This window comes from Platalea leucorodia (genome assembly GCF_965183815.1).
Source record: "Platalea leucorodia genome assembly, chromosome: 5".
Classification (NCBI taxonomy): domain Eukaryota; kingdom Metazoa; phylum Chordata; class Aves; order Pelecaniformes; family Threskiornithidae; genus Platalea; species Platalea leucorodia.
The window spans coordinates 84,131,971-84,148,055 of NC_138827.1; the positions used below are offsets into that span (position 1 = coordinate 84,131,971).

General features: G+C 66.4%; 1 protein-coding gene across 1 annotated transcript; it reads left to right on the top strand.

The window, feature by feature from the left end:
* Window positions 1-774: 774 nt before the first annotated feature.
* Window positions 775-14,892, top strand: OBSL1 (obscurin like cytoskeletal adaptor 1; the record flags this gene model as incomplete). The annotated part of the gene is made up of 22 exons (XM_082311472.1): window positions 775-1,813; window positions 2,584-2,853; window positions 3,068-3,328; window positions 3,669-3,974; window positions 4,102-4,383; window positions 4,482-4,757; window positions 4,894-5,166; window positions 7,444-7,716; window positions 8,105-8,734; window positions 9,057-9,332; window positions 9,660-9,836; window positions 9,926-10,201; window positions 10,473-10,748; window positions 11,535-11,810; window positions 11,948-12,223; window positions 12,308-12,574; window positions 12,734-13,003; window positions 13,086-13,352; window positions 13,643-13,909; window positions 14,265-14,377; window positions 14,542-14,718; window positions 14,797-14,892. 22 exons carry the CDS (start codon window positions 775-777, stop codon window positions 14,890-14,892), a joined length of 6,624 nt encoding a protein of 2,207 aa, XP_082167598.1.
* Window positions 14,893-16,085: the final 1,193 nt, after the last annotated feature.

Genomic DNA, 16,085 nt, shown 5'->3' on the forward strand with positions numbered 1-16,085 from the left:
TTCCCTCTGCCCCCTGGGGCTTGAGCGACTGATTATTTCCAGCCGGGGCTTTCAATACCCAAGGGCTGGATCCTGCCTGTGGGACCACGCTCTGGAGAGGGACCTGCTCCTGGGGGAGCCCTGATTTGCCCCAGGGCAGGGCCCTGAGGGAGACCTCTGGGTGCAGGGGGGTCCCTTGCCCCTCTGAGCTTGGGAGGAAGCGCCTGGATCCGGCGACAGTCCCATATCAGCACCTGCCTGCTGAGCCAGCCCAGATGCTGCAGGAATGTGGCTCTGCCACCACCCGATACTGCAGGAATGCCCCGCGGGTGGGGAAGGGGTGGGCTGGGGCCCTCCTGCCTCCGCCATCCCCAGCACCCAGTGAGCAGCTGCCCGCACTCTCCATCTAGGCAGGGGTCCCCCGTCCGCAAGCTGGGGTCCCCTCTGCGACCCTGGGGCAGGCAGCCTGGGTTGTAGGCACCCCAGCCTCTTGGGGTGCAAAGAGCCCCTTTTGTCACCTCTGCTATTGCTGTTGGGCTGAGAAATGGGTGATTTGGGCTGAGACAGGAGCATAGCCAGCGGGGCGGGGGTGCTCAGAGCAAGGGTGATGCTCCTGCGGCACGGGCTCGGTGCTAGGGGCTTCACTCCGGGCGTGGGTCCCTCTCGGCAGTGCTCCACACCAGTCCCTTTGCCGAAGCCTGAGCCCCCATCCCTGTCGGTCTGTGCATCCCCCCAGGCTGATGATCCCTGCTGCTGCCCTGGCCAGCCGCCTGCCGTGAGCCTGGGAAGGTGGCAATGGAGGGGTTCGGGGGAGCCCCCAGGTTCCTGGCCTATCCACGTGCCTTCACGGTACAAAGTGGTGCTGACGCGGTCCTGAGCTGCCAGATCACAGGTGACCCCAGGCCAAGCATCCTCTGGGAGAAAGACAAGACCCCGATCGAGCCCTCGGGCCGCTTCCACGTGGAGGCCAAGGGGGATCTGTACAGCCTGCTGGTGTCCCATGCCACCCCCCAGGACAGCGGGCTCTATGTCTGCAAGGCCAAGAACAGTGTTGGCGAGACCTATGCTGCCGCCACGCTCAAGGTGGAGGTGGGTGAGCCCCAGGAAGAGGGATGCTCGGATGGCGAGGTGCTCACCTTCCTCGTTGCCCCCTCGTCCACGCGGGTGTGCCGGGGGGAGGATGTGATGTTCGCCTGCAGGGTGTCCGGGCAGCCCTGCCTGGTGCTGGAGTGGGAGAAGGATGGACACAAGCTCTCCGACCTCTTTGAGAGCAGCCACTTCGCAGTGGGGCAGGAGCCGGAGGACTGGCACTTCCTGAAGCTGTTCGGTGCCCGGCCACCGGACGCAGGGGTGTACGTGTGCCGTGCACGCAGCGGCTCCCAGGAGGCCCTGGCTGCTGCCGTGCTCCTGGTCGAACCCCGGGCACCGCCGGATGGGCTCACCAATGGCTCTCCTGCTGATGGCCCTGAGCCGCTGGTGGAGCGGCAACAGCGGCGACAGCGGCACGTGGCGGGACGGCATGCAGGACCAGAGATCGGAGTGCCCAATGGCACAGTGCTGGCCAGGCCACCGGGGGCCAAGGCATTCGCTGTGAGCGTGGGGAAGCACGCCAAGTTTCGCTGCTATGTCACTGGCAAGCCCAAGCCAGAGATCGTCTGGCAGAAGGACGGTGAGCCCCTCGCCCCCAGCCGCAGGCACCTCATCTACGAGGACCGGGAGGGCTACTTCATCCTCAAGGTGCTGTACTGCAAACCCCAGGACCAGGGGCTGTACGTCTGCACCGCGTCCAACACTGCCGGCCAGACCCTCAGTGCGGTTCAGCTCAAGGTGAAAGGTAGGAGCGTGGCCAAGCGCTGCCAGGGGCGGCCGGGCGCTGGGGGCGGTCCAGGGCTTCTTGTCTTGCAGGGATGCGTCTGTGTGTGAGCCCAGCATCCCTGGGCTCCCTCCTGCCCTGTACAGCCGGGGTCACCCCACGCTCCTCCAGATAGAGCTGCAGGGTGGAAGCAGGGGATGCTGGGCTCCCCCAGGGTCCTGTCCCTCGCTCTGTGCCCCTCTCTCCTTGCAAGCAGAGAGGTGGCATCTCTGGAGGGCTGCGGGTGTACAGCTGCGAGCAGGAAGGGGGGACAGTGCCTGGTGACAAATTCCCTTGGAAGTGCTGAGTGGTTTTGGCGGGCAGCCCTGCAGGGCACGGCTCCAAGCATCTGAACTGGCAGCAGCCCCGTCCCCCAGTGCCACCCTGCCAGCTGGGGACAGCCCGCCACTGGGGTGACCCGGCACCTGGTGCATCCCCTGCCTGCACCCCACTGCTCCCCTCTGCTGAGATGCCTGCTGCAATGTGCTGGCGTGCACACTCCTGCGTCCCCCAAAACTTCCTGCTGAGATGCTGGGGGCACCGCTGGGTGTCCCCAGCCCGTGCCCTGGTTCCCCCTGCTCTGGGGAATGTGCTTCTTGGGGCAGTGCCTGTCCCACAAGGGCCAAAGAGGGGAGAGGCAGAGAAGGGCCAAGGGCTCGGCGCTGTTTGCGAGCTGGGAGAGCCCCGAGCAAAGGGCTGCTGGCAGGTGCTGTGCCCCACACACCCTCAGCACCCGTCTCTCCTGGCGGCAGAGCACCGGCTGCGGTTCCAGGTGCAGCTGGCAGACGTGGAGGTGGCGGAGCGGGAGGACGCTGTGCTGGAGTGCCAGGTGCCGCTGGAGACCATCCCCACCGCCTGGTACCTGGAGGACAGGGAGCTGCAGCCCAGCCACAAGTACGTGATGGAAGAGCGAGGCGTGCTGCGGCGCCTGACCATCCGTGACGCCCGCACTGATGATGACGGCATCTACCTCTGCCAGATGAAGGACAAGGGGCGCAGCATTGCCGAGGTCTCCGTCCGAGGTGGGGGGCAGGTCTCAGGTGGCATGGCTTTGCCTTCCTATCCCCCTCCTCGTCAGGCTCCCCACTGCCCCCTGCATATACCTTCCCAGTGTTTGGCTGTGGCACCTGCTGCTGCCGCCCTTTCTCGACCTCCTCCTCCTCCTCTCTCCCACACCGGGGAGCCCAGCTGACTCCCCAGCATCCCTCCCCAGCCCTCACACATCTCTTCTTGTAGGGGTGATCGCAAAGCGGCTGCCGCGGAAGCTGGACGTGATGGAGGGGGAGAACGCGGTTTTCTGTGTGGAGACGCGGGAGGCGTTGGAGGGGATCTGCTGGAGCCGGGACGGGCTGCAGCTGTGGGAGTCACCCCGCACCGTGCTGAAGAGCTTCGGCAGGACACACCTCCTGGTGCTGGTACACGTCACCCGCCAGGACGCGGGCATCATCTCCTTCACCATCGGGGAGTCGCAAACGTCCTCCCAGCTCCGGGTCAAGTGTAAGCCCCAGGCTCAGAGGGGCCCCGCGTCCTCGGTCCTGCCCATTCACAGGGGACTGACATGGGGGAGAGATGGGATGGGCACCCAGTACACTGGGGACGTGATGCTGCGATGGCTTTTTGGGGAAGGGGGCTTTTAGCAGGGCTCCAGGGCCCCAGCCTCGCTGGCACTCACAGAGCAGCACCATACTACATGGGAACAAAACCATCCTCTCCATCCTCTCCATCAGAGAGAGGATCCCCAGAGAAACAGGCTGTGTAGCCCCCTTCAGCCCTTCTGCCACCCCACCGGGAGCCTCACTGCCGTCCCCAAGCAGGCAACACGGGCTGTGACTTGCAGGTGTGAAGCGTGACCCCCCGAGCGCGCCCGTGGCAGCCGAGATGAGCGTGGCAGAGAGCAACGCGGCCCTGCTGATGTGGTGCCCCGCACCCGACGCCCACCTCCGCCCCCCCAGCCGCTACCTGCTGGAGCGGCGGGAGGCGGCGGGGGGCGAGTGGGTGCAGTGCCTCGCCACCGACCTGCCTGGCCGCGTGCGGGTGCTGGGCGACAGCGTGCCCTGCGAGGCCGACTACTGCTTCCGTGTCTGCGCTGCCAACGAGCACGGCCAGAGCTGCCCCGTGGAGTTCCCCGGCTCCGTGCATCTCGGTGAGGGTGCTGAGCTGGGGACCCCCCCCCCCCCCAGGACCCAGCTCTCCCCAGGGGCCATCCGGGATGTCGTGCCATGGCACACTGCTGGCCGGTGCCACCATGGCTGAGTCCGGCCATGCTCCAGCCCCGGCAGCTCGCCTGGAGAGGGGTCTGCAGGATGTGTGGGTGCGGGATGGCGAGGACGCCCGGTTCTCCCTGGAGCTGTCGGCCACGGTGCATGGCACCTGGTTCCTCGATGGTACCAGGCTAGGCGAGGAGGAGGAGGAGGCCGGTGGCCGGTGCAGCATGCGGCGCCACGGGACGGAGCACTCACTGCTGATCCAGGGAGTGCGGCTGGCCGACAGTGGGGCCCAGGTCACCTTCGTGTCCGGCAGCGTGCGGGACTCGGCCATGCTGCACGTGCAAGGTGAGCGGGGCTCTCGCCCTGGGGTCCTGCCAGGAGAAGAGCAGCAGGGGCTCTCATGCTGGAGGATGCTTCTTAACCCTCTACAATGTCTCTCTTAGCTCCGCAGGTCCGCATCACCCCGGTGCCTGAGGCCGAGCGGCTCCGGGAGGTGCCATCGGGGCTGCCCGTGCTGCTGGAGTGCCAGGTGTCCCCCCCGGGTGCCCCCGTCCACTGGCTGAAGGACGGCGAGGCTGTACCCCTGGATGACGTTATCGCGGTGCAGGCAGAGGGCTGCGTGCGGAGGCTGCTCCTGCGCTCGGCGGATCCCTCGGACACCGGCACATACACCTGTGATGCCGGGGATGATACCGTGAGCTTTGTGGTGACCGTGACCGGTGAGCTGGGGACTGCGTGCGGGAGCCTGGACCCCGCCTCCTGACAGTGCTCCTGCCCCTCTTCTTGCCCCCATGATGGGGCTGAAAGTTGCTGTCAGACGGGTGCCTGTGCTGAGCCCCACATTATCCCTGGCAGAGGCACCGGTGAGGATCATCGGCTCCAACGAAGAGGCCCCCCACGCCTACATGGCCGGGCAGCGCGTGGAGCTGTGGTGCCAGCTGTCCCGCCCGGCGGCCCCAGTGCACTGGTACAAGGACGGGGAGGAGGTGGAGGCGGGTGAGAGCCTGGTGCTGGAGCAGGAGGGGCCGCGGCACCGGCTGGTGCTGCCCTGTGCCCGGCCACAGGACACGGGGGAGTTCGTCTGCGACGCCGGCGGTGACTCTGTCTTCTACACCGTCACTGTGGCAGGTGGGTGCGATGCAGACAGGCTGGTGGGGTCACATCCTGGGGGGCTTTCTTTGGTGGTGGAGGGTGCCACAGTACATGCCGCTGTTGGTGTCACTGTCCCTTGCTACCCTGGGCTTGGGGATGCTCATCAGAGATGCTCTTGCTGGGTCCTCTCCAGGAGGTCGGGCAGGTGGGGTCTTTGCGGCAGCTCTGGTCTGTAAAACCACCCAGACTGACTGGCAAAGGGGACAGCTCGCTGTGCTGGTCTGAAACGCTGGGGCGCCCAAGGGCTGGCACCCAGCACCTCCACGCTGGGGTGTTTGCTGGACCTCTCCCATGGTGGTAAACAAGCCCTCCTCTGAGTTCCTAAAAATAGTGGGTATGAGCACCCAGCACCTGGCGTGGGGTGACTTGTGGTTGGACATCGCTCTGATGGACGGTGTTAATTGCTGACCTGAAAATTAGCGGTTGCCTGGATACCAAAAATTGGGTGGTGGTTGCTGGGTGTGAGCAGGGGCCGGTGTCCTGCAGCGGCTGCCCCGGCCACGGAGTGGCTGCTGGCGTCGCGGGCTGGCAGAGGATAATGAAAACTGAAAGCGAGTGAAAGACTTCCCCTTGCTGGCCCCGAAACACAATCCCGCAACCACAGGAAGGTGACTGGGGGCAGAGCTAAAGCCCAGTTAAAAGGCTCCGTGACCGCAGCAGTAAAACCTCTCCATGGTGTTAATAGGTGGCAAAGTGCCGAAGTTGATGGCAGAGGATGTAGGAGCGAAGATGGGATGAGTGATGAGAGATCCTGGAAGAGTCAGTGGTGACTGCCGGGAGGGTGAAGAAAGGAGGGTTTTAGTGTGACAAAGGCAAATTCTCCAGCGGGAAGGACAGGCAGCGTGTGCTCTGGGCAGAGGCAGGAGGCATCGTCTGCCCCGCGGGGGTGCAGGGCATGGAGAGCTCCGCTTCCCTGGGGTGGGAGGGGGAAACACCATCTGCTGAAGCTCAGCCTTTCAGCTGAGCAGCTTTGCATAACTTAGATGGAAGGGTCTTAGAGAGGCTAGCTCGGTTCAATCAGGATTCGGCCATCGCTGTCACCGGTGGGTCTCGCTGCAGGTGCCAGGAGGCTCAGGCTGGCACCCCTCTGGCACAAGTGCCAGGCTGGCTGCTGCAAGCAGCGCTGCCGCTGCCATGGCATGCTTGGGTTTCCCCGAGGCATCCCAGCTATCCCTCAGGGGCTGCTGTGGCACAGAGCCTGCCTGCCTCAAGCCCGGCCACCCCCGCACACCTCTGGGTTTTCCAGCAGCTGCTGAGCACCAGGGCTCCCTCGGAGCCAGCAGCAGGGCAGGGGCCCGAGCGGTGCTGCCCACCGAGGGCTGGCACGTCGCCCCCTCCTCACTTCGGTGCTGTTCAACATCTCCAGCAGCACTTCAGCGACATGATTGCTTTTAGCAGGTCTAGGGAGACAGGCAGCCGCCAAGCATTTAATCAGGGAGCCGGGCGGATGAAGGCTCAGCGTGGTGCAGGTTGAATGCTGCAAACTGGCGTCGCACCGCTCGCATGCGCTGCGGGGCTGCGGTGTGCTCCTGAGCCTGGTCATCACAGCTGGAAACTGCCTGGGAAGTTTGCAGCCCGGACGCCCAGCACGGGGCAGCTGCGGGCTGTGAGAAGGGCAGGTCGCTGCTCGGCCGCCAGCCTGCTCTTGTGCTGGCTGTGTCCCGTGCCCGCCCAGAGCCATGGGCTGGCTGAGCACCGTGGCACAGTCTGGGCTACAGCCTGCTGCAATGCATGTGGCTGGGAGGTGGCATGGGCTGCTGCAGGCAGGGGCCGCATCCTGACCTCCTCCCAGGAGAGAGGGGGCTGGTCACTTCATGCTTGTACTGGGAGCCCCTCTGGCTTTAGAGGCCCCACTCAAGTCAGCAGGGAGATGTGATCAGTGGCACACATTTCATGTGTAACCCATTAATGGTGGCATTCAGCAAGCACTGCCATCTGGCATGGTGTCCTGGGTCCCGGTGAGCAGGAGGGATGGGGACACTGGCCACAAGCGAGCCACACACCTGTGCCACAGTGTCAGCAAATGCCAAGGGCTGAGCTGAGACAGAAGCACCATGGGGGACCCAGTGGCCTCCAGTGGCCCCAGTGGCCCCAAGTGACCACTTGTGCTATGCAGGATGCAGGTGAGGTGGTGCCTTCCAGCCTTAAACCCAATGAGCTTGTGAAGCCATCGCTCCACACAGGGCTGTGACTACCACCATCACCCGCTCTGGTCTTTACATCCTGGCTGAGCCCCGCGTCTCTCCCTGGCAGAGGCACCAGTGAGGATCATCGGCTCCAATGAGGAGGCCCCCCACGCCTACCTGGCCGGGCAGCGCGTGGAGCTGTGGTGCCAGCTGTCCCGCCCGGCGGCCCCAGTGCACTGGTACAAGGACGGGGAGGAGGTGGAGGCAGGTGAGAGCCTGGTGCTAGAGCAGGAGGGGCCGTGGCACCGGCTGGTGCTGCCCTGCGCCCGGCCACAGGACACGGGGGAGTTCGTCTGCGACGCTGGCGGGGACTCTGTCTTCTACACCATCACTGTGGCAGGTGGGTGCGATGCACAGCTACGGCCCTCTCCCCCTCTCCCTCTGCCCTGGCTCCCTGCTCATGCTGCCGTCCCACCAGTGGCTGCAGCATCTCGGCTGCTCCTCGGGTCCTTGTGAGCTGCTCCTTGCCCGTGCCCCTGGGCCGGAGGGGGATGCAGGCAGGGGCAGGTCAGCTGCTCCATCTCCTCCCAGAGCCCTGTGCTGCGCTGCCCCTCTGCACCCCAGGGCACAGCCATGCTGCCTGCCCATGGGTTATGCCACCATACACCCCAGCTCCGGTGCTTCCTCGGCTTTCCACTGCCAGTGCCTCAGGGCTGGGACAACCCTGGCCGCTGGCCCCAGGGCAGGTATGATGGAGGCCAAGTGACACAAGGTCTTGGTCCTCTCAGCCCCGCAGGTCCGCATCACCCCAGTGCCGGAGGCACAGCAGCTCTGGGAGGTGCTGGCAGGGCTGCCTGTGCTGCTGGAGTGCCAGGTGTCCCCTCCGGATGCCCCCGTCCACTGGCTGAAGGATGGCGAGGCTGTGGTCCCAACCAAGGTCCTGGCTATCTGCTCGGAGGGATGCTCGCGGAGGCTGCACATCCCCACAGCTGTGCCATCTGACTCGGGGATGTACACCTGCGATGCCGGGAACGATGCCGCCAACTTCAGGGTGACCGTGATCGGTGAGATGCCCGGGGGGAGCCTGTCCTCCTGCGGGGCTCTCCTGCCACCACAGCTGAGTCCCCCCATGTGTCCCCCGGTAGATGCGCCGGTGAGGATCATCAGCTCCAACAAGGAGGGCCCCCACGCCTACGTGGCTGGGCAGCACGTGGAGCTGTGGTGCCAGCTGTCCCGCCCGGCAGCCCCGGTGCGCTGGTACAAGGACGGGGAGGAGGTGCGGGCAGGCAAGAGCCTGGTGCTGGAGCAGGAAGGGCTGCGGTGCCAGCTGGTGCTGCCCTGCGCCCGGCCGCAGGACACGGGGGAGTTCATCTGCAACGCCGGGGATGCGTCTGTCTCCTACCACGTCTTGGTGGCAGGTTGGTGACACAACAGGGATGTCCTGGGAAGGGCAGCACTGCCCCAGCTCTGTGCCATGGGGTCCCCAGCACTGCTGCCTGCCCTGAGCATCGCAGAGGAGGTGATGCGGCTGCATCACCCAGGGGCTGGTGGGTGCCCCCCTCCAGCTGTGCTGGGCTGGCACTGTGTGCCTGCTGCCCTGCCCTCGAGCAGGTCCTGCCCCTTTGCACTGGGGCAAGAGGCTGTAGCACCTGCACAGCCCCACGGGGACAGGGACACAGGTGTCAGTAAGTAGGGACAGCAGAGCCAGGGTCTCACACCCTTCCTCTATGTCCCTGGCAGAGCCTGCAGTGAGGATCCTGCACCCGCCGCAGCGCTCACTGGAGCTGCTGGTGCAGGCGCCGGAGCGCGTGGAGCTGCGGTGCGAGCTCTCTGTGCCGGATGCTCCCGTGCGCTGGTTCAAGGATGGGTTGGAGGTGGATGAGACTGACAACCTGCTGCTGCGGGCGGAGGGGGCCTGGCGCTGCCTCCTCATCCCCAGGAGCAGCGCAGAGGACATGGGCGAGTACATTTGCGAGAGCAAGGATGAGGCCGTCTCCTTCGATGTCAAGGTGTCAGGTCAGTGGGGACCTGGGAGCAGGGAGGTGCTGATGGGGCTCTGGCTGTGGGGTTTTTCCCAGCCTGGGCAAGGGGGAGCAGCTCCTCTGTAGTGATGGAGCCAGTGGGCACCCACTCCCTGGGTGCTGGGCCACCCAGTGCGAGTGCACGCCTGGGGCTGGCAGCAGAGGCATCCCCGGGCCGCGTTGTCCCTTGCTGCTTTGCATCACGGCCATGCCGTCCTTGCAGAGCCGCCAGTGAGGATTCTGCAGCCCTGCAGACCTTTGCCTGTCGTGACGGTGTCCCCAGGGGAGACAGTGACGCTGGGCTGTGAGCTGTCCCGCGCAGATGCGCCTGTGCGCTGGGCCAAGGAGGGCGTCAGGCTGGAGGCTGGGGGCAGCCTGGTCCTGGAGGAGGAGGGTGCCCACCGCCGCCTGCTCATCCCCGCGGCCCGAGCCGAGCACTCTGGAAAATACATCTGTGACACCGCCGATGACACAGTGACCTTCACCGTCCAAGTGTTGGGTGAGCACGAGGCTGGGAGAGAGCCTGGTAGGGGGTGCTGGGTGCACGGACCCCAGAGACCGCAGCTCTGTTGGTGTTGGGTGCTGCAGACCCACTGGTCAGGATCCTGGAGAGGGACGTCCTGCCAACCCACCACCACTGCCGGGCCATGGAGGACCTGGTGCTGGAGGTGCACCTCTCGCATGCCCATGGGGAGGTGAAGTGGTACAAGGATGGGGAGAAGTTGCAGGACACGGGGCGTGTACGGCTGGAGGAGGACGGGGCACGCCGCTCCCTTGTCGTCCTGGGTGCCACAGGCAGGGATGCGGGGGAGTATCTCTGCGACACTGGTGACGACAGCATCGTCTTCTTCGTCACCGTGGAAGGTGAGCGGGAGGTCCTGGGGGGGACAGCCGGTAGGGTGAGGACTGAGGTGGGTCCCTGGCTGCTGCAGGGCTGTGGGGCTGAGCTGGGTGGCAGCGAGCATGGGGAGGCTGGGGTGGGGGACACAGGGAGCGGGCTGCACCCATGTGGGGGCTCTGTGGAAAGCCTGCGCTGCCCATCTGCGGCCAGAGGAGGTCCAGACAGGATCTGGCCATTGCAGCACCCGGCACAGGCTGCTGCTCCTATGGTGACAGCCCGTCTCTCCAGTCCCAGAGCCACCGGTGACCATTGTGGGCAGCACGGGCGCCATGGAGCATCACTGCCTGGTGGCTGGGGAGGACCTGGTGCTGGCTTGTGAGCTCTCCCGGCCCGACGCCACTGTGCGCTGGCTCCGGGACGGCCAGGAGGTGCAGCCGGGTGAGCGGGTGCAGGTCAAAGCCCGCGGGGTGCTGCAGCAGCTCACCATCTGTGGGGCACAGCCCGGTGACTCGGGGTGCTACGTCTGTGACGCTGCCAGCGACCACGTGGTGATGAGCGTGGAGGTGTCAGGTGAGCTGGCAGGAGCTTGGTGCCCTGGGGACGCCCAGCTTGGTGGGATCATGCCACAGCCCTGGGTGAGGGGAGGGGACGCCTCTGTGACCCCACTGATGGCAGAGGCCAGGGCAGCAGTGTGGCAGGGGAGGGTAGGAGCCCTGTCCCCAACCCCGCAGGAGCTGTTGGTCAGAAAGGGACATGTCAGGGTCGTGGCAAGACGCATCCCTCCCGCCTCCCCCAGACAGGGGCTGGTTAAATTTAGCCTTGGCTGGCTCCCAGGCGCCGCTCCTCCTGCTTCGGCTGCCAAGGGCTGAGCTCAGCCCGGACCCTTATCGGCTGGGGATGGAGAGCTGGGCAGGGTGGGAGAGGACCTGGCACAGGCAGGTGTCCCGGCTCCCCAGCAAGGTGCTTGGGATGGGGGGAACACTGAAATTAACGGCCCCAGCCCGGCAGCTGAGCTGCCTGTGCAGGGAGGGATGCAGGAGTGATGGGCTTTGCAGCCATCCCTGCCTGGGGCTCCTTCCTTGATGAGACCTTGGGCTGCCAGACTCCGCCAGCCTGCACAGCTATCCCACCGGGACCCCCGTCTCTTCCCACCGTCACCCCCAGCCAGCCCCACAGCAACCCCCAGCCACCCACAGCATCCCACAGCTGGATGCACCCATCAGCCCCCCACCCCTCCTGCCCCACGGTGACACACTGTGGGCATCGCTGCCTCTCCACTCCCAGTGGTCCCATCCCTGTGCTGCCCCACACCGCAGGAACACCCCTGAGCCCTGCCTTGTCCCCCGCGCCCCCCAGCCCGGCCCGTGCGCGTTGTCAACAAGGAGGAGGCACAGAGCCCACTGGAGGTGCTGGAGGGGGACAGTGTGACACTGGTGGCCCGGCTTTCCCCGGAGACAGCGACAGTGCAGTGGCAGAAGGACGGACAGACACTGCGCTCGGGCGGGCGGCTGCTGGTGTGCAGCGAGGGTGCTGCACGCAGCCTCACCATCAAGCAAGTGGAGCTGGGTGACAGTGGCATCTTCCTCTGCGATGCCGGTGATGATGAGGTGCATTTCACGCTGCAAGTGAAAGGTGAGCCTGGAGGTGTCCCTCACCCATGCCAGGGGGCAGGAGCGGTCCCCTGCCCTGCACCGGGATGCTTCGTGCTCCCATCCCATGCCAGTGCCACCGGCGGGGGCATGGCTAAGCCCGGTGCTCCCCCGGCACAGAGGCTCCCGTGCTGTTTGTGAACAAGCGGGAAGAGCAGGAGAAGCTGCTGGTGCTAGAGGGTGGCAGTGCCGTGCTCTCCGCCGTCGCCTCCACGGAGCGAGCCGACATCACCTGGCTGGGCCCACGGCAGGCAGCGGTGGCCGGCGAGCGCTGCGAGCTGCGGCGGGACGGCCGCGTGCACAGCCTCGTCCTCCACAACGTGGCCAAGGAGGACGCCGGCGTCTACACTTGCCTCTCCCCCCACGACCAGATGCAGTTCGATGTGAGCGTCCGAGGTGGGTGACAGGGGGGGCAGTGGGGCACGTGGGGACCCCCCCATGGCAGCAACGAGTGCCGACATGGGGGGTTTGGCTGTGCAGAGCTGCAAGTGAAGTTCCTGCGTGGGCTGTCGGACGTGCGTGCACGGCAGGGCGAGCGGGTGGTGCTGTGGTGCGAGCTCTGCAAGGCGCGGGGTGATGTGGTATGGCGGAAGGACGGGAGGGCGCTGGCGCCTGGCCCCCGCCGGCAGATGATGGTGGAGGGGCGAGAGCGCTCGCTGGTGCTGAGCCGCGTGGAGCCCGAGGACGCCGGCGAGTACTGCTGCGAGTCCAATGACGACCGGACGCTGGCGACGCTGACAGTGCAGGGTGAGCTGTGCCCAAGGCTTGGCCGTCACCCCGGGGACCCCTGTGCCACAGGGGGTGGTGGGGAAGCTGGGCATGGTGATGGCAGCAGGGTGTGGGGATGCTCAGCGGCTCTGCAGGACGGGGGGTCCCCGATGCTGTGCCCTGACACCCCGGCTGTAGTCCCCAGGGTGGTGGAGATCATCACAGAGCTTCAGAGCCTGACAGTGCTGGAGGGGGACGATGCCACCTTCAAGTGCCTGGTGTCCCCCGAGGACGTGGCTGTGACCTGGCAGCTGAACGGCCAGCCTGTGGTCCCCGGTGAGCGGCTGCTGGTGACGAGGAGCGGACCGTGCCACAGCCTCACCCTCCGGCAGTGCCAGCCGGGGGATGCGGCCACCGTGACGGCCAACGCCGAGGGGCTGGTGAGCACAGCCCGGCTGAGCGTGCAAGGTGAGGGGGAAGAAGCCGGCTGGGGCACAGCCCAGGGCACCGCCCCGGGGCCAGACGCTGACCTGGCGCATGGGCCATGCAGAGGCGCAGGTGCTGTTCGTGCGGAAGCTGCAGGATGTGGTGGCAGAGGAGCAGGGGGACGCGTGCCTGGAGGTGGAGGTGAGCCATGAGGCCGCCGAGGTGCAGTGGCTGAAGCAGGGCGTCCTCCTCCAGCCGGGCAGCAAGTACCAGATGCAGGAGTTGGGGCGCCGGCGCACCCTCACCATTCGCTGCCTCAACCCTGCCGACCGCGGCACCTACCGCTGCGAGAGCCTGCACGACCGCACACAGGCCAGGCTCTGCGTGGAGCGTGAGTACTGCGCTGGGGACAGGGACGGGGATGGAGACAGGGACGGGAATGGGGAGAGCACCAGCCTGCTGCAAGGATGCTGCAGGCTGGAGGAGGGAGCATGGGCAGAGCCAGTATTTGGCTGGAAGGGTGGTCAAGCAGGGAGGTGAGCGTGGGGGTCAGGCACGGGCAGGGGTGGGCGCCTGGTGAGAAGGGTTGGATTTAGGGGATCAGTTCAGCAAGCACAGACTGCAGAGCCTGGGTCTCTGGGGTGGAGCAGGCACCCGCTCATGGACATGGGTCCCTTGCAGCCCAGAAGGTGTCGATCCGGACACCGCTGGCAGACGTGGAGACCTTTGAGAAGAAGACAGCCACCTTCCACCTGGAGCTGTCTCACCCCAGCGTGCCCGGGGTCTGGACGCGGGACGGCATCCGGGTGAAGCCCAGCGGCACGTGCCGGATCAGCGCCACAGGCTGCAGGCACAGCCTGACGCTGGAGGGGCTGGCGCTGGAGGACTCGGGCACCGTCACCTTCACCGCTGACACGCTGCGCTGCAGTGCCCGCCTGCTTGTGAGGGGTACGGTCACCGGGCCAGGCTCGGGGGGGTGCGTGGCACCGGTGCTGCCTGTCCCGCAGCTGTTTGGTCTCAGGGGAGATGCCAGGGCTGAGGTGAGCCACTCCGGGCACATGTTGGCAGGTGTCCCCCTGTCCCCAGGGAGGAGAAGTGAGCTCAGCAGTGGGGACACCCTGGCCAGGGTCTGGGTCTGGAGCCAGCTGGGACACCAGTGATGAGTGCTTGCCCATGGTGGTGCCCCAGGAAGTGCCACTCTCACCCCATGCTGAGGTGCCCCGGGCACAGCTCCCCATCCCCACAGCCCAAGCCCATGTCTTTCCCCTACCAAACCTTCCTGCCCTGTGTCCTCTCCCCTCAGAGCCTCCAGTCACGATAGTGAGGGTCCCACGGGACCTGGGGGTCCTGGAGACGGGGGTTGCTATCTTCGAGTGTGAGCTGTCTCGCCCCAGCGCGGAGGTGAAGTGGTTCAAGGTGAGGGTTTGCCCTGATCCCCTCCAGCAGCACCGAGCTACGTCCTCCTCCCTGCTTTGCCCTCTGGCCGCTGCCCTCCCTGCGAGGGCTGCTGGCAGGGGAGGGAAAGGCAAAGCAGCGGGGTGCTGCCTGCTTGCACCCCTGAGCGCGCACTCCCCGGGCAGGACGGGCAGGAGCTGCGGCCGGGGCCCAACTGCCGCATCTACTCAGCGGGTCGGCGACGCGTCCTGCAGCTGAGCCGCTGCGAGCTGGCCGACGCCGGCACCTACACCTGCGATGCGGGTGACTGCCGGGCCTCTGCCACGCTGCACGTCCAGGGTACGGCCGCCCCCCTCCCGGGGGTATGCGCACCCCCAAACGCTGCGCCGCCCGCTCCCCCTCGCCCTTGGCCACCCTGGCACCCTGCCCCTCGCCCGCAGAGCGCCAGGTCTGCATCGTGCAGGACCTGCAGGACGCCCAGGTGCGGGAGGGTGACAATGCCGTCTTCACCTGCGAGGCGTCGCATGGGGACGTGAAGGGCGAGTGGTTCCGAGACGGGGAGAAAATCAAGGTCTCCAGCACGGTGAAGATACGGCAAGAAGGTGGGGCTGAGGGTGGCCCCGCACCCAGTTTGGGGGTGGGAGGGGGCGAATTCAAGCAAGGGGAGTTTGTGTGGACAAGGGGAATCCGTGCCTCCCGCCTGCCATGGGTGCCTGTCACCGACCCCTTGAGCCGGCCTCCCCCTCCCCAGGGACCCGGCATTTCCTGCTGCTCTGCGCCGTGCGTCCAGAGGACGCGGGACTCATCCGCTTCGCCGCCGGGATGGTCGTCTCGGAGGCCAGCCTGCGGGTGGAAGGTACTGGAGTGGGGTGCGAGGGCTGGCCAGGCTCCGGCAACAGCGCTGGGGTGCACCAGGGTTGGCTCGTGGGGTCCCCATGGGAGCCCGCTCGCCCCGCAATGCCGACGGCTCCCCCCCGCCCGCCAGCGCTGCCCATCCGGATCGTGAAGCCGCTGCGGGACAAGACAGTGCTGGCGCGGCACAAGGCGACGCTGGAGTGCACTGTGTCCCACGCCCGGGGCCGGGTGCGCTGGCTCCGCGGGGACACCGAGATCTTCGCTGGTGACAAGTATGAGATCTGCAACCTGGACTGCTACCGCACGCTCATCATCCACCGCGTGGGCCCCGAGGACGAGGACTCGTACACCTGCGATGCCTTCGACGACCGCTCCACCGCCCGGCTCCTCGTGGAGGGTGAGGAGGCACCCGGGGGGGCACCACTGGGGGCTGGCGCTGCCACTGTGCCTCGCACCAGAGGGACACCAGGGGCCCCGTCCCCACGCCCCACTGCTTGCAAGGGTCTGAGTGCTGGGGTGGGGGGATCAGGCTGGATACGGGACCAGGGGTCTGTGCCCCCCTTGGCTGGGACACCCCTTTTGGGTGCCCCGCCAGCTGCGGGGATGCTGCAGCTCTCCCTGACTCCCACTGTCCCTGCAGGGAGCTAGGAGCCAGGATGCGGCACTCAGGGGCTGCACGCAGATGGACAGACGCCGCTGCTGGGAGATGGGGTCACACTTCCCCCAGGATGTACGGACACACAGACACTACCCCCAGCCTGCTCCGGCCTCAGGGCTCTGCATTAAACAGTGCTTTTTTCTGACATGGCTTCTTCCACCCCAGCGAGCCAGGGTCCCGTTAGGAGAAGGCATTGCTCTGCACCCCACCCAGCAT